Source organism: Cervus elaphus, chromosome 4 (assembly GCF_910594005.1).
Source record: "Cervus elaphus chromosome 4, mCerEla1.1, whole genome shotgun sequence".
Classification (NCBI taxonomy): Eukaryota; Metazoa; Chordata; class Mammalia; order Artiodactyla; family Cervidae; genus Cervus; species Cervus elaphus.
The window spans coordinates 68,591,008-68,613,388 of NC_057818.1; the positions used below are offsets into that span (position 1 = coordinate 68,591,008).

The following is a 22,381-nucleotide window of genomic DNA, read 5'->3' on the forward strand; positions in this document are numbered from 1 at the left end:
AGCTGCATGTGCATGTAGCACCAGAAAGGCATACTTGGAGTCACTGTAAATAGCTATTCTTTTTCCTTTTCCCAGCTCTAAAGCTCGAGTCAGGGCTATGAACTCAGCTAATTGGGCTGAAGTACCTGGTGACAGAGGCTTAGCCTCTATGATCTCAAAATTGGAGACTACTGCATATCCAGCTCTTCTTTTTCCATCTAAGACAAAGCTGCTTCCATCAGTGTACCAGATTTCCTCAGGATTGGTCAGAGGATCTTCTGACAATCCCTCTCAGGGTTTTGTCCAGTGGTCCAAGGTTTCTAGACAAGAGTGAAAGGGGAGAGAGCCCTTGGGGGTAGGCAGGAGGGTGGCTGGGTTAAGAACCTCACAAAGGGATATAGTTAGCCCTGGATTTTCCATCAGCATTACTTGATATCTGAGGATTCTTTGATCAGACATCCATAAATGACCTCTCCCATTTAAAAGTTGTTTTACTTGGTGGCTGGTAAAAATAGTTAGTTTGCCCCCAAAGGAGAGTTTTAAAGCCTCTTCTATCATGATTGCAATAGCTGCAAGTTTTCAAAGGCAGGAGGGCCAGCCTCGGGCGGTTGGATCGAGCCTCTTGGATAAGTAAGCTACAGGCTGGGGCTCAGATCCCAACCTTTGAGTTAACACTCCCAAGGCTATTCCTTCTCTTTCATGGACATAAAGTTGGAATGCTTTTTCTGGGTCTGGCAACCTCAAGGCAGGTGCCTGAGTTAAGGCCTGTTTTAGTGTAGCCTCTGCCTTCTTTTGAGGAGTTACCCACATTAGTGGGATTGAATCATCCCGTCCTTTAAGCTTTCATATAAGGGCTGGACAATTAGACCATAGTTGGGTATCCAGATTCTACAATACCCAGGAAAGCTCGCAATTGTTTTCGAGTCTTGGGGGAGGGCAACTGGAGGATTCCTTGTACCCGATCAGAGGACAGCCTACTGGACCCGTGTGTAATCTGAACTCCCAGGTAAGTGACCTTTGTCTCCACCATCTGTGCCTTAGCACGGGAGACTTTATATCCCCTCTCTGCCAAAAAGTTTAGAACCTGAATTGCATGTTGTTGGCACTTTTCTCATCTGGAGAGCAGATTACTAGGTCATCTACATGACCTATATTGTAATATTCTCCCATTAGGTCGCAGGTCCAGATCTAGGACATACCGGCTAAGGACCTATCCAAACAAGTGGGGGCTATCTCTGAACCCCTGAGGTAATACTGTCCAAGTCATCTGTTGATGTTTTTCTCCTGGGGCCTCCCACTCAAAGGCAAAAAGATATTGGGATTCTTTAGCCAGTGGTATGCAAAAAAAAAACACACGCATTTTTGAGATCCAAGACTGTAAACCACTTGGCACTGGGTGGGATTTCTCCCAAGATTACATAGGGATTGGGTACTGTGGGATGGAAGGGGACTACAGCTTCATTTATGATCCGGAGATCCTGAACCATTAGCCAGGTTCCATCCTTTTTTTTACTGAGAGGATTGGGGTGGTACATGGTGAACTGGTGGGGACCAATAGCCCATAAGCAAGGAATTTATTTATTAAAGGCTGTAGTCCCTCCTGAGCCTCTCTTTTGAGGGGATATTTTTTCCGGTTAGGAAACTGAGTGGGATCTCAGAGGACAATGATGACTGGTTCAGCTTGGTGGGCTCGTCCAGGAATCCCCTGGTCCCACACCTGGGGGTTAATTTTGCCTTCTCATAGTTTTTGGTCCCTCTCTATTGGAGAAGGTGTAATGAGTTCTTCAGTAGTAACCAGGAGCTGTAGAGCTCTAGGAGCTGAAAAGCTTCCCATCACAAGGGTGGTCCCCAGTTTAGTGAGTATGTCTCTTCCCATTAAGGGAGTAGGACACTCAGGGACCACGAGAAACTGGTGGGAAAGTATTTGTTCATCCCAGCAACAAAGAAGTGCTTGGGTGAATCTTCTAGTAGTTGTTTTTCCTGTAGCACCCAAAATGGTACAGGTTTGGGAGGAGAAGGCTCCGGAGTAGGGGATCAAGACAGAGTAGGTAGCCCCCGTGTCAACCAAGGAATTCTCAGACCTACCTGCCACATCCAGTTGCACACTTGGCTCCAGCCCCTTGATGGTTATCTGTGTGTGTGCTGGCTGGAGCGGGCCGCTTCAGTCCTCTTGAACCATCCTGAGGGTAGGCTTGGCGCTTGACCTTGAGGCTCTTGGGTCCTGAGGGCAGAGTGTCGCCCAATGTGCCAGTTAATGGCATTTGTAGCAAGTCATTTTAGGAAACTTGTCAAGGTTTGGACACTCTTTGGCCCAATGCCCCGCCTGTCTACAGATTAGGCATTTGCCTAGTGCCTTGTGCTTCAAGGACTTCCCTGGTGGCTCAGACGGTAAAGCATCTGCCTACAATGCGGGCAACCCCGCTTCGATCCCTGGGTTGGGAAGATCCCCTGGAGAAGGAAATGGCAACCCACTCCAGTACTCTTGCCTGGAAAATCTCATGGATGGAGGAGCATGGTCGGCTACAGTCCACAGGGTCGCAAAGAGTCAGACACGACTGAGTGACTTCACTTTCTTGTGCTTCAAGGTCTCAGGGTTTGCCGTAGGGCTTCTCTGGAGGGCGGCCAGCATCTGGGCATGACTTGTCTCTTTCCTTCTCTCCCTCTCCTGGGCCTTGGCCTCCTTCTCCTGTTCTCTGTTATAAAAGGTATTGGTGGCTGTCTGATCATTTCATCTAAAGAGGCAGCAGGGTCCTGCTGCTGTAGCTGTTGTAACTTAATTTTGATAGTTGATGCACATTGGGACAGGAATTTGTCCTTAAAATCACCTGTCCCTCATAAGAGTCTAAGTCCAGATTGGAAAACTTTTGGAGGGCCTCTTTTAGCCTTTCCAGAAAGACAATGGGGTTCTCATTGGGCTCCTGAGTTATTGCTGAGACTGGGCACAGTCCCCCAAGTAATAGGCTTCCTTCTGTTTCCATGGGTGGATTTCCTTAGGGGTGAGTCTTTGTGAAGCGTATCCTACCCAGTATTGTTGCAACCTGAGAGCCAGGCGTCCCTGGGTCAGGGTGCAGATGCCCAAGCAGGCTGAGGTGTGACAGCCTCCTAGAGATCGAATCCACAGGCAGGTTGAGGCGTGATGGCCTCCCAAGAATTGGGTCCCTGGGCAGGTTGAGGCGTGATGACCTCCTGGGACCCCTGGACTGGCTGTCAGATCCCCAAGCAGGTTGAGGTGTGACAACCTTTCGAGGACCAGATCCCTAGGCAGGTCAAGGCAGGTTGACCTCCTGGAACCCCCGACTAGAGTTGGGCATCCCCAAGATCTCCAGCATGACCAGTGCTGGGTAGGGTTAAGGGGTTGTAATCTTAACTCATTGCTGGTTTGTGCACCGTGGATGGGAATAGATATCATGATGTAAAGCAATCCAAGCCTGTGCCCTGAGACTGGGAAACAGTGTAAGAGTCATAAGCCTTATTCTCTTACTGTTCTAAGGGATTGTAAATCACTGATTTCTTCCCTAGTCCTCCATAAGAGCAGGTTAGGGTGTCTCCAATGGTAAACACTTTGTTGTCATAGACCCACTTTAGGTAATAACAGAAGGAGTGACAAAAGGAGTGGGTTATCTGGCCCTGTTAGGGACATTAAGGTATTTTATTTTATTTTATTTTTTGTTTTAAAAATGAAATTTATTGAGGTATAAGAAATATGGAACGCTTCACGAATTTGCGTGTCATCCTTGCGCAGGGGCCATGCTAATCTTCTCTGTATCGTTCCAATTTTAGTATATGTGCTGCCGAAGCGAGCACCATTAAGGTATTTTAATAATAGGCTGGGTGGAGCAATGTTGCTTACAAGGTGGCAGGGTCCCAATTGTAGGAGTTAGTAATTGGCTTAAGAACAAATTTGTTTAGAGGCAACAGACCAAATGTTCCATAAAAGTGGAGTGGAGATTTGATCCAGGGGTATATTTGTAACTTTAGGAGAAGGGTGGTAAGGGTTTGGGCCCAAACGGCCTGCGGGGCTAACTCCCAAAGTGGCAAACATTATCCCAGGAAGCCCAATTGCCTTTGAAGGTATGCCAACAGATGGACTTCTAGCAGGCACTCTGTGCCTGTTGCCCACCCTAGCGGGTTTACTGGGAGATGCTGGTGTTGCACATGTTATAGGAAACATAGAAGATGAAGACCTGAATATCTAGAGGGATTGGATATTATACAGTATTTCCCTCCCAAGGGCCAGCTATTTTCTTGTTGTCCCTCCATAAGATTGTAGAGGCAACACTGTGGGCCCGGATGGGGCTAAGGAAAAGAGCATGAAACAGGGGGGAAGGGGGCAGAGCACAACCTTTGAAAGAATGACATAGCACAGGGGCATAACGTAAACCGATTAAAATCAATCGGGTCCAAGATGACAAGTCAAATTTGCGTAAACCTTAATACCCAATCTGTAAGCCAAAAGATGCACCCAGAGGTGGCAGGACAGCTCTAAGTCACTGTCAGAAGACAGAGGAGTGGGTGGTTCCCCAATGGCTGGGATGATCCTCCCACTCATTAACATAACCACCATTCTGGACTCCTTTTCCCTGTTCTAACTACCTAACAATATCACATGGTATTTGTCTTTCTCTGGTTTACTTCACTTATTATGATAATTCCTAGGTCCATCCATGTTGCGGCAAATGGTATTATTCCATTCCTTTTTTATGGTCAAGTAATATTCCATTGCATATATGTACCACATCTTTAGCCATTTATCTGTCAATGGCCATTTAGATTGTTTCCATGTCTTGGCTATTGTAAATAGTGCTTCTGTGACCTCTAGAGTACATATATCTGTTTTTTTTTTTTTTGGCTGTGTGGCATGTGGGATCAAACCTTGCCCCCTGCAGTGGAAGCGTGGACTCTTAACCACTGGACAACCAGAAGTACCTGCATATGTCTTTTTGATTTATGATTTTGTTCAGATATATGCCCAGGAGTGAGACTGCTGGATCACATGGCAACTCTGTTTTTAGTTTTTTATGGGACCTCCATACTGTTCTCCATAGTGGCTCCACCAACTTGCATTTCCACCAACAGTGTAGGAGGGTTTCCTTTTCTCCTCACCCTCTCCAGCGTTTATTATTTGTAGACTTTCTAATGATGGCCATTCTGATCGGTGTGAGGTGATACCTCACTGTAGTTTTCATTTGCAGTTCTCTAATCATTAGCCATGTTGAGCATCTTCCTGTGCCTGCTGGCCATCTGTATTTCTTCTTTGGTTAATTCTTTTAACTTTAGGATTCATCTTTTAAAAACGAGGATGGTTTCCTTGCTGCCTATCTTCGGAAGCTTCCTTACTCCTTATGTGTCTCCTCCACACCCCCACGTCACCGTTTGTCTACAAACAGCCCTGAAGGCTGGCTTGTCCCTGCCTGGGACCCACTCAGGATTGCTTAGGTCCTTTGCTCCCTACTGATCTGGAAGCCTCACCTCTTCTTTTGAAATAAAGGTGATTCACATAACACAAAAATTAACCATTTTACAGTGAACAATTCAGTGGATTTTAGTATAGTTGCAGTGTTGCATAATCACACCTCCATTTAATTCCAGAATATTTTCCTCCAATAGCTCTCCATTTTCCCCTCTCTCCAGCCCCTGGCAATGAATAATCCTGCTGTATGTTTCTGTGAATTTGCATATTCTGGATATTTCACGTAAATGACATTATATGTTGTCTTTTGTATCTGATTTTTTTCACAGCATAATGTTTTCAAGGTTCATGTTTGCTGGAACACATACTAGTGCCTTGTTGTTCTTTTTATGGCTACGACTCCATTGTATGAAAATACCACGTTTATCTATCCATTCATCAATCCGTGGACATTTGGGTTGTTTCCACCTTTGACCATTGTGAATCGTGCTGCTGTGAACAGTGCTCTAACAGGATTTGTTTGAACACCGTTTTCAGTTCCTTTGGATGCATACATAGTTAACTGCTGGATCAAAGTGTTAAGTCGATCTTTAGCCGTTTGAAGAAGGGCCAAATTTTTTTCCAGGATGACTACACTACTTTACATTCCCACCAGCAAGGTAGGAGGGTTCCAATTTCTCCATATCCCTGCCAATACTTGTTATTTTCATTGAAAGAAATGTTTGTTTTATTCATTATTTATTTATTTGGCAGTGCTGGGTGTTAGTTGGGGCATGTGGGATCTAGTTCCCTGACCAGAGGTTGAACCCAGGCTCCGTGCATTGGGAGTTCGGAGTATTAGCCACTGGCCTACCAGGGAAGTCCTTATTTTAATTGTTTTTTTAAACCATCCCAAATGGGTGTGAATCAGTATTTCCCTATGGTTTGACTCTAATTGTTTCTCTAATGACTAATGATGTTGAATATCTTTTCATGTGCTTATTCTCCCAGCCCATTTGTATATCTTCTTTGCACCTTCTCTCCTTTTTCAACAGTTGTACTGGAAGTTATACTGAAGCATAAGTTATATGCCATAAAGTACACCCATAGCAGATATACCTCATATTGTGCAGCCATCACCACAATCCAGTTTTATAACATTTCTCTCTACCAAGAAGCTTCTTTCATGGGAATTCCCTGGCAGTCCTGTGATTAAGACACCATACTTCCACTGCAAGGGTCATGGGTTCAATCCCTGGTCAGGAAACTAAGATCAGCGTGCCTCACTGTGTGGCCAAAAAAGAAGTAGAAAACAGGAGAAACTTCCTCTGTGCAGTCTGTGTTCATTTCTGCTCCAGCCCCAGCTAGTCGCTGCTCTGGCGTCTGGCTGGAGGTTTACAGGCCCCTCAATGAGGATGGGTCCGGGACAGTGGATCCTGGCTTCTGGCAGGACCTGCCCCATCCAGATGGCCTCTCTCCCTGCCTCCAACATCCCCTTCAGCTCCCACGGATGGAAAATGTGATCTAAAGACTTGCTGGGCTTCGGGCCAAATGTTATTGGCTGGAACCCCTCACAGCGGGCGGGAGATGAGTGCCATCGCGTTCCGTGCAGGTTCTCCTGCTGCTGCTCCTAAGGGGGTGCAGTGGTGCCGGCTCCTCTCAGTCACGTCCCCACCGCCGTTCACCTTGCAGTGTATACGGCATGTATTCGGGCCTGCTCCAGACTCATTACCGCCTGGGAAATGATGTTTTCTGAATTCTGGCATTTAATTATCTCATCAAGGGCTGGGACCATGTGTTTCCCTGAAACACAGTTTCCTGTAGGAAGACAGCATCAGTCTGCATTCTCAGTGAGGAGATGCTGTAGAAGCAGCACCATGTGGTGGCAGATGGCCCTATTTTTCTGACTCTTTTTTTAGAAAATTTTAAGCTATAACATTTTCAGAAAGACTTTTATTCGCTTTACACAACAGTAAAAATTATGTATTACACACATTGTTGTTTTAGTTGCTAAGTCTTGTCCAACTCTTTGTGACCCCCATGGACTGTAGCCGACCAGGCTCCTCTGTCCATGGGATTCCCCAGGCAAGAATAATGGACTGTGTTGCCATTTCCTTCTCCAGGTGACTCTTCTTTTTGAGAACCTTTGGGCTTCCCTGGTAGTTCAGCTGGTAAAGAATATGCCTGCAATGCAGGAGACCCTGGTTTGATTCCTGGGTTCTGGAAGATGTGCTGGAGAAGGGATAGGCTACCCACTCCAGTGTTCTTGGGCTTCCCTTGTGGCTCAGCTGGTAAAGAATCCACCTGCAATGTGAGAGACCTGGGTTTGATCCCCGGGCTGGGAAGATCCCCTGGAGAAGGGAACGGCTGCCCACTCCAGTATTCTGGCCTGGAGAATTCCATGGACTGTATAGTCTATGGGGTCGCAAAGAGTCAGACATGACTGAGCGACTTTCACTTAACTGTGGATAGGGTGGATTCATTGTGTGTCAGTCAATGACAGTGGTTGTCTTTTTTGATGCGCAAGTCCTATCATTAGGTTTGGCTTCTGTTTCGTCTTAACAGGTTCCAGTCATCCTTTGGGCACTGACTGGTGTAACAAGGTGCTCCACGGGTGTGCTTCCACTGCAGGGGCACAGATTCCATCCCTGGTTGGGGAACTAAGTTCGCACATGTCCCATGGCATGGCCAAATAATAGAGAAAAATAAATAAATACACATAACCAGGTGCTCTGAGCTCACCTGGAGCTGTCCCTGAAATCCTTTGTCCCAGGACCCCTGGTTCCTAACTGCAGAGAAGGAGCTAAAGCTCTGGGCTCTGGATGTCTCCTATCCTTTCCCTCCCTGCCCTCCCTGGGGGCCAGAGATTCCCCAGGACTGTGGGAGCCTGGACAACATGGTGTACTCACTGGGATCGGTTTTCCCATCTGTGAAATGGGGGCTGCAGTAGGCAGAAGGGTGGCCCCAAAGATCTATACGCCATAATCCTTGGAAACCACAAGTGTTACCTCATCAGGAAAGAGGATCTTGGCAATTGTGATTAGGGACCTGGGATTGGGGAAATTATTCTGAGTTATTTGGGTGGACTCTAAATGTTAATTCACATACACTTTTATAAGAGCGAGGCAGAGGGAAGTTTGTCATCTGTCTTAATCGGTTCTAGGTACAAAAACAAAATAGTGATATTATAGACCAAGGCCAGAAATTTGGTTCTCACGATTCTGGAGGCTGAGAAATTGAAGAACAAGATGCCCACAAGGTAGGTTTCATTCTGAGGCCCCTTCTCTTGGCTTGGAGGAGGCTGCTGTATGGCTTTACTGTCACATGACCTCTTCACTGTGATCACAGCAAGCTGTCTGGTGTCTTTCCCCCGACTTTTTTTTTTTTTTAATTTGTTTTTGGCCACTCCTTGTGGCTTTCAAGATCTCAGTGCCCTGACCAAGAATTGACCTGGGACCACAGCAGTGGAAGCCCAGAATTCTAACCACTAGGACACCAGGGAACTCCCTGGTGTGTCTTCTTAACAGGACACTTAATAGGATGGAGGGCCATAACATTGTACAGAAGGCAGTGACCAAAACCATCCCTAAAAAATAAATGCAAGAAGTTAAAGTTGTCTGAAGAGGCTTTACAAATAGCTGAGAAAAGAAGGGAAGTGAAAGGCAAGGGAGACAGGGAAAGATATACCCAAATGAATGCAGTGTTCCAGAGAATAGCAAGGAGAGATAAGAAAGCCTTCTTAAGTGAATAACAATACAAATAAATAGAGGAAAACAATATAATGGTAAAGACTAAAGTTCTCTTCAAGAAAATTGGAGATATCAAGGGAACATTTCATTCAAGGAAGGGCACGATAAAGGACAGAAATGGTATGGACCTAACAGAAGCAGAAGAGAAAAAGGAGAGGTAGCAAGATAACACAGAACTATCTGAAAAAGATCTCAATGACCCAGATAACCATGATGGTGTGGTCACTCACCTAGAGCCAGACATCCTGGAGTGTGAAGTCCAGTGGGCCTTAGGAAGAATTACTACAAACAAAGCTAATGGAGGTGATGGAATTCCAGCTATTTCAAATCCTAAAAGATGATGCTGTTGAAGTGCTTCACTCAATATGTCAGCAAATTTGGGAATCTCAGCAGTGGCTATAGAGCTAGCAAAGGTCAGTTTTATTCCATTCCCAAAGAAGAGCAATGCCAAAGAAAGTTCAAACTACTGCCTGACTGCGCTTATTTCAAATGCTCAAAAGGTAATGTTCAAAATCCTTCAAGCTAGGTTTCAGCAGTTTGTGAATCTAGAACTTCCAGATGTACAAACGGGGTTTGGAAAAGGTAGAGGAACCAGAGGTCAAATTGCCAACATTCATTGGATCATTGAGAAAGCAAGAGAGTTCCAGAAAAATACCTGCTTCATGACTATGCTAAAGCTTTTGACTGTGTGGACCACAACAAACTGGAAAATTCTTAAAAAGATGGGACTATCAGACCACTTTACCTGTATCCTGAGAAACATGTGTACAGGTCAAGAAGTAACAGTAAGAGCCACACATGGAACAATAGGCGTTCCAAATTGGGAAAGGAGTACGACAAGGCTGTATATTGTCACCCTGCTTATTTAACTTATATGCAGAGTACATCATGCGAAATGCCAGGCTGGATGAATTACAAGCTGGAATCAAGATTGCTGGGAGAAATATCAACAACTTCAGGTACGGAGATGATATTTGGAATGACAGACTAATTACAGCTCAAGCAGACAGATCCTTCATTAAACAGGCAGCAGGTAGTACACTTCTAAGACATGGGAGCTGACTGATGCTGAAGGATTGACCATGATCCTGTTTTGTTGTTCAGTTGCTAAGTCAGGTCTAACTCTTTGCAATCCTATGAACTGTAGCATGCCAGGCTTCCTTCACCATCTCCGGGAGTTTGCCCAAACTCATGTCCCTTGAGTCAGTGATGTTATCCAACCATCTCATCCTCTGTTGCTCCCTTCTCCTGCCCTCAATCTTTCCCAGCATCAAAGTCTTTTCCAGTGAGTCAGCTCTTGGCATCAGGTGGCCAAAGTATTGGAACTTCAGTTTCAGCCTCAGTCCTTCCAATGAATATTCAGGTTGATTTCCTTTAGAATTGCCTGGTTTGATCTTGCAGTCCAAGGGATTCTCAAGAGTCTTTTCCAGCACCATAATACAAAACATTAGTTCTTCATAGCTCAGCATTCTTTATGGTCCAACTCTCATATCTGTACATGACTGCTGGGAAAACCGGGAAAACCATAGCTTTGCCTATACGGACTTTTGTCAGCAAAGTGTTGTCTCTGCTTTTTAATAAGCTTTTAATAATCTGTCTAGATTTGTCATGGGCTTCCCTGGACCTCAGTTGGTAAAGGATTCACCTGTAATGCAGGAGACCTGGGTTTGATTCCCAGGTCAGGAAGATCCCCTGGAGAAGGGGTAGACTACTCACTCCAGTATTCTTGGGCTTCCCTGGTGGCTCAGACCAGAAAGAATCTGCCTGCAAAGCAGGAGACCTGGGTTCAATCCCTGGGTTGGGAGGATCCCCTGGAAGAGGGCATGGCAACTCACTCCAGTGTTCTTGCCTGGAGAATCCCTGTGGACAAAGAAGCCTGGAGGGCTACAGTCCATACTGTCGCAAAGAGTTGGACACAACTGAGCAATTAATACTTTTACACTTTCATTTTCAGGTTTGTCATAGTTTTTTTTTCCAAGAAGCAATTGTCGTTTAATTTCATGGCTGCAGTCACCGTCTGCAATAATTTTGGGGCCCAAGAGAAAAAAACTTGATTCTGCCTTCCTTTCTCCTTTTTATATGTCTTGTCTCCTCTTGGTTCTGCCCTGTGCGAAAAATGCAAAGAGGCATGTGCTCAAGGCCAATCAGGGAAGGGGGAGTGTCTGGGCACATGCAAAATGGAACTTTTTACATATTCATATAGGTGGGAGTGGACTGAGCATTTGCAGGCTCTATTGCACATATCTTTCCCATAATTCAGTATCATATAATCAGATGTATGTATATGTAGAATATTTATGAGCCCTTAATAGGCTCCTAGCTGCCTAAGGTTACTTGAGGACACAGCTGTGCATCAAGGGTGCTTTTGCCAGAGTGGGAGAAACCTCTGTGGTTAGTTTGTATCCACTCACTGTGTGCTGATGGCGCCTGTGCAGGAGCTGGAAAAGCTTGTGGTTATTTTTGTAACATATCTGTGAGATCTCCTGGGTGTGTCTGGGATGGGGTTTAGAGATCAGCTTGCTTGGTTTTTGGCTAGGCCACTCCTAGCTGCTGATGCCTAACTTCCTACATAACAATATAATGATACAGCTCTTAATGGCATAAAGTGAAGAGGAACTTAAAAGCCTCTTGATGAGGGTGAAAGAGAATGAAAAAGCTGGCTTTAAACTCAACATTAAAAAAACTAAGATCATGGCATCTAGTCCCATCACTTCATGACAAATAGAAGGGGAAAAACTGGAAACAGTGACAGACTTTATTTTCTTGGGCTCCAAAATCACTGTGGATGAAATTAAAAAACCTTTGCTCCTTGGGGGAAAAGCTATGACAAAGCTAGACAGCGAGAGATTTGGACCATAAAGAAGGCTGAGTGCCAAAGAATTGATGCTTTTGAAATTCTAGGGCTGGGGAAGACTCTTGAGAGTCCCTTGGACCGCAAGGAGATCAAACCAGCCAATTCTCAAGGAAATCAACCCTGAATATTCATTGGAAGGACCAGTGCTGAAGCTGAAGCTCCCATACTTTGGCTGCCTGATTGTAAGAGCCAACTCATTGGATAAGACCCTTCTGTGTTTTGCTATCAGAGCTGGTTACCAAGGATGCTCACTGTACATGTCATGTGTATGCTTTTCTCTACATATCATAAGGCTCCATGAAAAGGTTTAAAAGTTCACAGAAACAAAACAGATCATTTGTTGCCACTGGCTGGTTGAAGCAGGAATGGAGAGTGAGTGCCGATGGATTCCGTTTCCTTTTGGGGTGATGAATCTGTTCTGGAATTAGATGAACTGGTGATTGTACAACATTGTGAATGTATGAAATGGCATTGATTTCACACTTCAAAACAGATAAATTGATGGGTGTGATATGTGAATTTTAACACAGTTATTTTTTTAAAAAAAGGTTTAAAAAGTAATAGAAGGGGCTTCCCTGGTGGCTCAGTGGTAAAGAATCCGCCTGCCAATGCAGAAGGCATTGGTTCAATCCCTGGTCCTGGAAGATCCCACATTCTATGGGGCAACTAAGCCTGTGTGCCACAACTATTGAGACTGTGCTCTGCAATAAAAGTCACAGCAATGAGAAGCCGAGTGCCACAACGGGAGAGTAGTCCCTGCTTACAGCAACTAGAACCCCCCCCCCACCCCCGCCCACAGCAATGAAGACTCAGTACAGCCAAAAATAAGTAGATGTTTTTAAAAAGTAATAGACTTCAAATCTCATCTTATAGCCTACAGAACTAGCATCATCTTCAAGCATTTGTCCTTTTACTCACTGACTGAGTGCCCTCTGTGTAGCAGGCCCCAGGTGAGATGCAGCAGACAGAGCAGTGATGTAAACAGTTTGGAGCTCATGTCTTTGTGATTCTCTCATGTTCAAACGTGAAAGAGGAGGAGGAGTCACCCAGAAAGAGAGGTGGGAGAACATTTTGGGCAGAAGGAAAAGCAAGTGCAAAGGCTATGAGGTGGGAACAAATGGGTCAGCCTGTGTGGTTGGAGCTGAGTGTTGAGATCAGAGGTCAGAAGGGACAGACTCATCAAAATCTGATTGTTATATGCCTGGTAAGATACATAAAATTGCCATTTTTGACTCTTTTTACATATATGATTCAGTGGCATTAAGTACATTGATGATGTGCAACTATCACAACTGTCTTGTTCCCAAATGAAACCTGTAAAGATGGAGAAAGAGATCGGAGTGATCCTGCTACAAGACTTCCCCAGGAAGTAGCTTTGGTGGTAATACCTGAAGGTTGGAGGTTGAGTCCTATGCAAGCATGGAGTTTGGGAAGTGAAGAGGCAGTAAGGATGGCTGTCTGCAGGCAGGTACGCTGTCTGCAAAGCCAGAATATAGACAATTTCTAGTGGTCCAGGATTGGAAAGGGTGAGATACCGTAGAGGGTGGCAAGGAACACAGGGGTTAAGGGTATAAGGGGACACCGGCTTACTGGGGAGTAAGATCATGCCCTGCCATGCTCTTCTGAACAGGCTGGCTCCTCAGGGAGGACTCAGAGGCAGGTTCTGGCCTGGCCTTGCCCTCCTGTAAGCCCACTTGTCTCCATCATGGCATTTCCCCGAGTTGTCTGAGCCTGATTTCTACTTGAACCTGCCTCCACGGATGCTGTTCTGAAAGAATTGCCCGAGTCTAGTGAAGGGACCGTAAGCGGGGCAACCGGAGGAACCAACCTGTCCAGCAACTTCTAAGCACTTCCCACCTCTCCGGTCACTGCTCTCAGTGCCTGCCTGCCTCAGGGCCTGCGCACTTGCTTCTGCATGAACTGTGCTGTTGAAGAAGACTCTTGAGAGTCCCTTGGACTGCAAGGAGATACAACCAGTTCATCCTAAAGTAGATCAGTCCTGGGTGTTCATTGGATGGACCGATATTGAAGCTGAGACTCCAATACTTTGGCTACCTGATGCGAAGAGCTGACTCATCTGAAAAGACCCTGATGCTGGGAAAGAGTGAGGGCAGGAGGAGAAGGGGACGACAGAGGATGAGATGATTGGATGGCATCACCAACTCAATGGACATGAGTTTGGGTGTACTCCGGGAGTTGGTGATGGACAGGGAGGCCTGGCGCGCTGCGTTTCACGGGGTCGAACACGAGTCGGAAACGACTGAGCGACTTAACTGTTCTTCCTCCAGCTGTTAGGGCCAGCCCTGAATCCCACACTCTTGACCATCACCTATTTATTTTGACTGGCGGGCCAGGATAGGTATGGCTCATCCCTACCCTTCGCAACCCTGTGATTTTGGGGCCCAGCACAGAGTGCTGGATGGGGTCATGGGAAGTGCTCAGCTAATAATTACTAAAGGATTCCACGGCTCAGGCAGCGCACGGCCAGCCACCAACTTTCCTACTCCCTCTTCCTAGGAGGGAATCGAGGACTCGGGCCCAGGCCGCGGGGGAGGGCGAGGCCCGCGGCGGGGGAGGGGCGGGCCCTGGGGCGGGGCGGGGCCCGGATTGGGGGCCGCGCCCGAGCCGAAACAAAGGCCGGAGCCGAGACAAAGCCCCGCGGCCCCCAGGCCCTGCTGGGGCCAAAGATCCCGCCTGCTGGGCCGCGCCGGAGGCACTTCCACCACCGCCTCCGCGTGCGGGGTCCTGGGGAGCCGGGTGGGGGAGGCCGCGCCCCGCTCCCCTGAAGCTTTTGCGGGGTCGGTGGAGCCGCGCCAGGCGGAGTCGGGTCTGGGGGCCGGACGTGCCGGCCCTTCAGATTTTCTGCGTTCTCGCAGAATAGCCGCCGAGCCTCCTCCCGGACTGGAGGCTGCAGGACCGGGAGCCCCGCGCAGGGACGGAGGCTCACCCCAGGCACAGCTCCAGGGCTCCCGTGCCTCTGGTTTTCTCTGCCCGGTGACTCCAAATAGATCCCCTCCCGGCGACCTTGCTTTCCTCTCAGTACCCCTCCTCCCTCAGCTCCAGCCGCAGGCCCTGCTCCCTTGCCCGCAGGCCGACAGGGCTCCTCTCCACCCCCCCCCCCCCCCCCAGATTCCGCCCCACCCCCAGGATTCTCCGCCCCGACTCCGCTTCTGACAGGATTCTTACAGAAAGACCGTGTTTGTCGCCCCTAAGATTCCTCCTCCAGGCCTAGCTTCCCTCACCTGATAGAACTCTCCCAGACATTGCTTCCTTCCTCAGACAGGCATACCCGCCTCCCACGCAGATCCTGCTCCCGGCTGAGGCAGGCTTACCCGTCCTACAGATCCTGCCTCCATCCTCGGATGGACCTCCCCACAGACTCCGCTCCCCTCTTCAGTCCGCCCACCCGAAGAGTGTCAAAGCCAGCGCAGTGGCTGGCTAAAAGGTGGCCAGGGGCGCTTGGGGACCAGGCGGAATTTCAGTTTCGCTGCTCTGAGCCCCTTGGGAGCTAGCTGACTTAGGTTTCAGTGTTTCTCACGTTAAACAATAAAAAGGTTAGAACGCAAGTAACCGGCCCGGCCACAGGGTGGGGACCCTTGGCCCCTCCGCCCGGGCCAGCATCTCCCCTAGGTCTCGGTCCCGCCCCCTCCTGAGAGCGCCCGGTGACGTCGCTGCGGGCGACCTCTCCGGACGGTCCGAGAGGCGGGGACCCAGGCGGGGGCCGACCACGTGCGTGCCTGCGAAACAAGCGGCCTGGAGCGGGCACTACAGTAGCGGGCACGCGCCCGGCCGGCGGGTCAGGCTGGGGCGGTGGAGGCGCAGATGCCCGGCCCCTGCCTCGGGAGAGGCGCTGCGAGGGGTGGTGGCGGGGTGGAGCCGCGCGTGCGTACTCGCGGCCTCGCGCGCCCCAGCCCCGCCTCCAGGCCCGAGGCGCCCAACGCGCGTGCGCGACGGCGTCGGCGCCAGTTATTTCTGTCCCGCCCCCCGACAGTGGCTCTTTCTGCGAGCGGGCGCGCGGGCGAGCGGTTGTACGTGTGCCGTGTGGCGCTGATCTGAGCAGCCGCTGAGGAGGCGGCGCAGGCGGCGGCGGCGGCGGGAGAGCGGGCAGCGGCCGGGTGAGCCTCGGCAGCGCCCCGCGCGCAGCGGGCGGCGCCCCAGGCTTCGCCTGGCGGCGCTAGGCCTCGCGGCTGCAGCGGCCCAACCGTTGGCTGCGAGCGCGTCTGCGCCTGCGTGGCGGGCCCCGCGCCCCTCCTCCCTTCTTGGGCGCCCCCGGCGGCGTGTGAATGGCGGCTTCGGCGGCGGCGGCCTCGGCGGCGGCGGCGGCCGCCTCCGGCAGCCCGAGCCCGGGTGAGGGCTCGGCGGGCGCCGAGAAGCGCGCCGCCGCCTCCTCGGCCGCGGGCTCAGCATCGGCCTCGGCGGCGGTGTCCGCCTCGGCGTCGTCACCCGCGGGGGGCGGCGGCGAGGCGCTGGAGCTATTGGAGCACTGCGGCGTGTGTCGGGAGCGCCTGCGGCCGGAGAGGGAACCGCGCCTGCTACCTTGCCTGCACTCGGCCTGCAGCGCCTGCCTCGGGCCCCCGGCGCCTGCAGCCGCCAACAGCTCGGGGGATGGAGGTGCAGCGGGCGACGGTTCTGGTGAGTGCTGTCGGGCCGGGGGCGGCCCCTCCCCCACCCTGCAGCCAAGGTTCGGAGGAGGTTCGGGTATTGGGGGTCGGTCCCCAGCGTGACAAGGGCAGGGGTCATCTGGGTGAGAGGGTCGGGGCCGGACAGTGGCCGAAACGGGTGCGGGCTGTGGGTCTCGTACTCGGATGGGGCGACTGTTTCAAGTTAGGTTGAAGAAGGGTTTGATTGCTTCTCCTAGAGCGGAAGGTTGGCCTAGCATGGGGTGGAAGTTGGCCCCTGTGGAGGATGGGATCGCAGTCTGGATGTGAGTATGCGGTGATCTTGTTTTCCCCTGTTCTTCGCAGTGGTGGACTGTCCAGTATGTAAGCAGCAATGTTTCTCCAAAGATATCGTGGAGAATTATTTCATGCGAGACTGTGGCGGTAAGGCCGCCACGGATTCCCAGGATGCGAATCAGGTATGTGTTGCCCAAGCAATCCCTGGAAGGCCTCTGGACGTGGGTAGGAGTCTGCAGCGCAGAGCATAGTACCAGCTCCAGGCTTTACCACGGCTTTAGCAGGTTATCTAGGCTAAGTAAAGGCATCATCTTACCAGGTTGTATTTTCTGGGTCTGAATGCAGATGTGTCTGGTGGTGCTGTCTCTTCTGACTCTGCCTTTGCTCAGCAGTGCTGCACTAGCTGTGAGGATAATGCCCCAGCCACCAGTTATTGTGTGGAGTGCTCTGAGCCGCTCTGTGAGACCTGTGTGGAGGCGCACCAGCGGGTGAAGTACACCAAGGACCACACCGTGCGCTCCACTGGTATGCAACACGGAGGGTGCTGCCTTGATTCTTCCCCTACATGTTTCTCCAGCTGCTTTTGATGCTGGTTGCAGTTGGTGGAGTGTCAGGGAATTTCTGAGGGGGTACCAATTGAAAGGCCTGAGGGCAGGGTTCAAAAAGGGGGAGGCTGGTGCTCTGGTGGTCGCCTCTGCTGGTCCGGGTGGAAGGGGCAAAGCCACAGGCAGGGAGTGGAGTGCACGGGGGGCTTTGAGGAAGCACTTCAGGGAATCCCCAGGCAGGGAATATGCCTCCGAGGTGGAGGGGGATCGCATGTACGGATAGGGAGATGCAGGCTGTTGGGGAATGGTGTGAAGGATCTCCTAGGCCTGAGATTCCCTGGAATGTGGTTTAAGGCTCTGTAGGAAAAGTGAGGTCTTTGGACCTTGTGTCCTCATAAGCTATGAGTGTCCTCAGACTGGCACTGACCAGTGAGTGTTCTAAGTGTTCTTATTGTTAGGTTGCAGATGTTTCAAAGTCTAAGTAGGTATCTTCAGATTTTTCTGTGAACGTGGTGGCAATTCTTCGGAGAGGGGCTTGGGCTTGGTTTTTCATCCAGAACTCCCTGTGAATGGTGTTTTGGTAGTCATGCCGTAGCTCCTGCAGCCCAGAGGACAGTTTTGATGGGAAAATCCAGATGGAGGTCGTTGCTGTGAGTCATGAGGAGCCAGGAGGGAAGGGCAGGGGTCTCCAAGGGGGTCCTGGGTTCTAAGCAAAAATCAGGATGCAGGAGGGGGCTGTACTGGGGGGACTGAGATTTGCCTTATCTGTATCTCGATGTTTTTATGTCTCAGGCTGGGTCAGTGTAGCATTGAGACGTGATTGGGGAGGAAGGGGCTGGCTGTTCCCAAGGAGTTATCTAATGGCAGCAGATTCTGGGAAGCGGTGGGGGTCACTGTGGTGTATTAGTCTTTGGGGGGTTTTGCTTTGAGCACTTAAGACCCTTTTCCCTGTGCGGGGGCCTGACCCCTCTCTGAGGGTCCTGGTCTGACATCAACTTTGTCCAGCCTGAGAAGGCTTTGCAAGGCTCCTCGTGGGTTATTAAGATGGTGTGGTCTCCTTTTACCAGAGAAGAGAGAAGAGGTCTCCAGGCGTGGCTCAGGAGGAAAAGGTACCTGACATGTCTTTAGGTCCTTGTTTGCTTTCTGTCTGGGCCAGAAAGCTCTTGTGTGTGTCCGGATGCCGTGGTTGCCAGAGTCCCCTCCCCTGCGGCACAGAGTCTTTTGAGTGGAGGAGAAAGGGAGCCCAGCAGTGGGGGCTGCAGAGGCGGAGGAGCTCTCTTGAGTGTCCACTTGGAGGAGTTTTCAGTAGAGGGAGCAGTGGGGTGGTTGTCAGAGGCCATCGTCCTTACACTTAAGTTGTCACTCCCAGAAGATGAAAGAAGGGAGTGCGGATCTCTTGGTCAAGATTAGGGCAGAGGGCGTTCAGAGCAAGGATTTGGGCCCTTCCCTGTCCACTGCTGTAGGCCCTCTGCATTTTTTAGCAGATAAGCCAGGGCTGCAGGACAGACACTGTGAGGCCCCAGTCTGTCTGCCCCTTGAGTTGAGGCGGTGAGGACCAGCTCCTGCTTCACAGACCCCATTCCTCAGGGCCAGCCAAGTCGAGGGACGGTGAGCGCACTGTGTATTGCAATGTGCACAAGCACGAGCCCCTTGTGCTGTTCTGCGAGAGCTGCGACACCCTCACCTGCCGGGATTGCCAGCTCAACGCCCACAAAGACCACCAGTGAGTCCTGAGGCATGGTGGGTGGGTGCTGCCCATTCCCATGCTGGGCGCCCGGGCCCACCTCTGTTTGCCCTCAGGTACCAGTTCCTGGAGGATGCAGTGAGAAACCAGCGCAAGCTCCTGGCCTCATTGGTGAAGCGCCTCGGGGACAAGCATGCAACACTGCAGAAGAACACCAAGGAGGTTCGCAGCTCGTAAGTGTGGAAGCCAGTGTGATGGGAGAGGTCCTGGGGTGAGCACCTGCCCTACTGGCCCTGATCTCACCCTCCGCCCCCCAGGATCCGCCAGGTGTCTGACGTACAGAAGCGCGTGCAAGTGGACGTTAAGATGGCCATCCTGCAGATCATGAAGGAACTGAACAAGCGGGGCCGCGTGCTGGTCAACGATGCCCAGGTACCTCCTGTGTGGTGCTTGTCTGCTGACAGCTCGCTTTAGCTCTGGTAGCAGCGTCCTGGGGGTTTGGCTCCCTCTGCTGGCCGCTGATGCCATCCTTGGGTGGGGAGAGGTTCTAGTGCTGTTTCCTCCCTGACCTATCTTGCTCTCCACCTGCAGAAGGTAACTGAGGGGCAGCAGGAGCGCCTGGAACGGCAGCACTGGACCATGACCAAGATCCAGAAGCACCAGGAACACATCTTGCGCTTTGCCTCGTGGGCTCTGGAGAGTGACAACAACACGGCTTTGTTGCTCTCCAAGAAGCTGGTGTGTGCTGGTGGGCACCCAGGCGGTGGGTTCCAGGTCAGCACCTCCCAAGGCCTTGGAGCACTGTCCTTTGCCTCTGTACTCATGTACCGCTCTCCCCCAGATCTACTTCCAGCTGCACCGGGCCCTTAAGATGATTGTGGACCCCGTGGAGCCCCATGGCGAGATGAAATTTCAGTGGGACCTCAATGCCTGGACCAAGAGTGCAGAGGCCTTTGGTGGGTGTTTGTCTTGCTCTCACTGAAGCTTGCTCTCCCAGGCACTATGCCTTAAGCTGTTTTACCTCCTTGCTGCAGGCAAGATTGTGGCCGAGCGTCCTGGCACCAACTCCACAGGCCCGGCACCCATGGCCCCTCCTCGGGCTCCGGGGCCTTTGAGCAAGCAGGGATCTGGCAGCAGCCAGGTGAGTAGGGGAGGGGGCCGTGGGGGAGGAGAGGGGCCTGAGGCCTGTGGGTGGCCGGCCTGCTGAGGTCCTCTTGCTTTTCCTACAGCCTATGGAGGTGCAGGAAGGCTACGGCTTTGGATCGGGTGAGTGGTTTCTGCCCAGTAGGTGGGAGAAATCCAATGTCCTAGGTTCATCTAACCTATCTTTTTCTGTGTCCCGGGCAGATGACCCTTACTCAAGTGCTGAGCCCCATGTGTCAGGGGTGAAGCGGTGAGTGTGACTGTCCTTTGGTGCATGTAGGGACAGGGTGGTCATGGGGTCAGGGGTGCTCAACACAAGCCACACCCACAGGCCCCGCTCAGGTGACGGCGAGGTGAGTGGCCTCATGCGCAAGGTGCCACGGGTGAGCCTCGAACGCCTGGACTTGGATCTCACGGCTGACAGCCAGCCACCAGTCTTCAAGGTCTTCCCAGGCAGCACCACTGAAGATTACAACCTCATCGTCATTGAGCGAGGTGCTGCTGCCGCTGCTGCTGGCCAGCCTGGGACTGCGCCCTCAGGGGTCCCTGGGGCCCCTCCCCTGCCGGGAATGGCCATTGTCAAGGTGAGCCTGCTCCTGGGTATGCGGCTGGGGAGTGGAGGTCTGCTGTCCCGGCCACTAAACCACCCCTGCCTCCTCGCAGGAGGAAGAAACAGAGGCTGCCATTGGAGCTCCGCCTGCTGCCACCGAGGGCCCGGAGACCAAGCCTGTGTTGATGGCCTTGGGGGAGGGCCCTGGTGCAGAGGGTCCCCGCCTGGCTTCACCCAGTGGCAGCACCAGCTCAGGTCTGGAGGTGGTGGCTCCAGAGGGCACCTCAGCCCCAGCTGGTGGCCCAGGTTCCCTGGATGACAGTGCCACCATCTGCCGTGTCTGCCAGAAGCCAGGTGACCTGGTCATGTGCAACCAGTGCGAGTTCTGCTTCCACCTGGACTGCCACCTGCCTGCCCTGCAGGATGTGCCAGGGTGCGAGGCTGTGGAGTCTGCAGGGTGGAGGGCTGGGCTGGGTCCTGTGCAGCCCCTCACCTCTCTGTTTCCTCCAGGGAGGAGTGGAGCTGCTCTCTCTGCCATGTGCTGCCCGACCTGAAGGAGGAGGATGGCAGCCTGAACCTGGATGGGGGGGATAGTACCGGAGTGGTGGCCAAGCTCTCACCAGCCAACCAGCAGGTGATGGGGGGGACCCATATGTTGGGTTTTCCTGCAGCCCCCAACTCCTCTCTGACTCTGATGCCCATGTCGTCTGCAGAAGTGTGAGCGTGTTCTGCTGGCCCTCTTTTGCCATGAGCCCTGCCGGCCTCTGCACCAGCTGGCTACTGACTCCACCTTCTCCCTGGTGAGTTCTGGGACTTGGGAGGGTGGGAGGTGCAGGGGCTCTTTGGCCTCACCTTCAGCCTGTGGCCTCTGCCTGCAGGATCAGCCTGGGGGCACCCTGGACTTGACCCTTATCCGAGCCCGCCTCCAGGAGAAGCTGTCACCCCCCTACAGCTCCCCCCAGGAGTTTGCCCAGGATGTGGGCCGCATGTTCAAGCAGTTCAACAAGCTGACTGAGGTGAGCCTGTGGGGATGGGGGTGAGTTGGAGGTGGGGAGGCTGGGGGGCAGAGCTAGGACCCATCCACTGTAATCTGCCTGGCAGGACAAGGCCGACGTGCAGTCCATCATTGGCCTGCAGCGCTTCTTTGAGACTCGCATGAATGAGGCCTTCGGGGACACCAAGTTCTCTGCTGTGCTGGTGGAGCCCCCGCCGCTGAGCCTGCCTGGTGCTGGCCTGAGTGCCCAGGACCTGTCCAGTGGCCCTGGTGAGGGCCCCTGAGGCTGGGCAGCCCCCGAGCCAGCCCAGCCTGGCTCTGTTCTCTGTCCTGTCACTCCTTTCCCCTTCTCCTTCCTCTGGTGGCCTGGCTCCCACTCCTTGGTGGCCCGTACCCTAGTCCCTCACGATATGGTTTTTACTTCTGTGGATTTAATAAAAACTTCACCAATTACTCAGGCCTTGGTTGGTGGGGGCAGCGGTCCTGGGCCTGGTGTCTGCCTGCCATCAGCCCCTCACCGAAGCCTTTGTGCTGAATGGGGTGGGGCTCATGTCTCTAGCCATCTGGTGTCTGGGGAGGGTTACGTGGTGGGCTGGCGG

The 22,381-nt window shown here is 51.7% G+C and overlaps 1 protein-coding gene and 1 non-coding gene across 5 annotated transcripts; one reads left to right on the forward strand and one right to left on the reverse strand.

The window, feature by feature from the left end:
• Nucleotides 1–3,676: 3,676 nt before the first annotated feature.
• Nucleotides 3,677–3,783, reverse strand: LOC122693035. Its single transcript, XR_006340833.1, has one exon. It is a non-coding gene; the product is annotated as a U6 spliceosomal RNA (small nuclear RNA).
• Nucleotides 3,784–15,950: 12,167 nt separating this feature from the next.
• On the forward strand, nucleotides 15,951–22,235 carry TRIM28 (tripartite motif containing 28). 4 transcript variants are annotated; one of them, XM_043900496.1, is made up of 18 exons: nucleotides 15,953–16,603; nucleotides 16,936–17,048; nucleotides 17,259–17,391; nucleotides 18,479–18,520; nucleotides 18,999–19,134; nucleotides 19,212–19,328; nucleotides 19,413–19,527; nucleotides 19,687–19,833; nucleotides 19,937–20,051; nucleotides 20,130–20,236; nucleotides 20,325–20,361; nucleotides 20,443–20,488; nucleotides 20,570–20,822; nucleotides 20,902–21,221; nucleotides 21,299–21,422; nucleotides 21,502–21,588; nucleotides 21,667–21,804; nucleotides 21,890–22,235. In XM_043900496.1, exons 1-18 carry the CDS (start codon nucleotides 16,255–16,257, stop codon nucleotides 22,064–22,066), a joined length of 2,556 nt encoding a protein of 851 aa, XP_043756431.1. In that variant the 5' UTR covers nucleotides 15,953–16,254; the 3' UTR covers nucleotides 22,067–22,235. The 4 variants fall into 4 exon arrangements, with proteins under 4 accessions (XP_043756428.1, XP_043756429.1, XP_043756431.1 ...); XM_043900493.1 differs by having other exon boundaries at nucleotides 15,951–16,603; nucleotides 21,502–21,804; XM_043900497.1 differs by lacking the exon at nucleotides 18,479–18,520 and having other exon boundaries at nucleotides 15,954–16,603.
• Nucleotides 22,236–22,381: the final 146 nt, after the last annotated feature.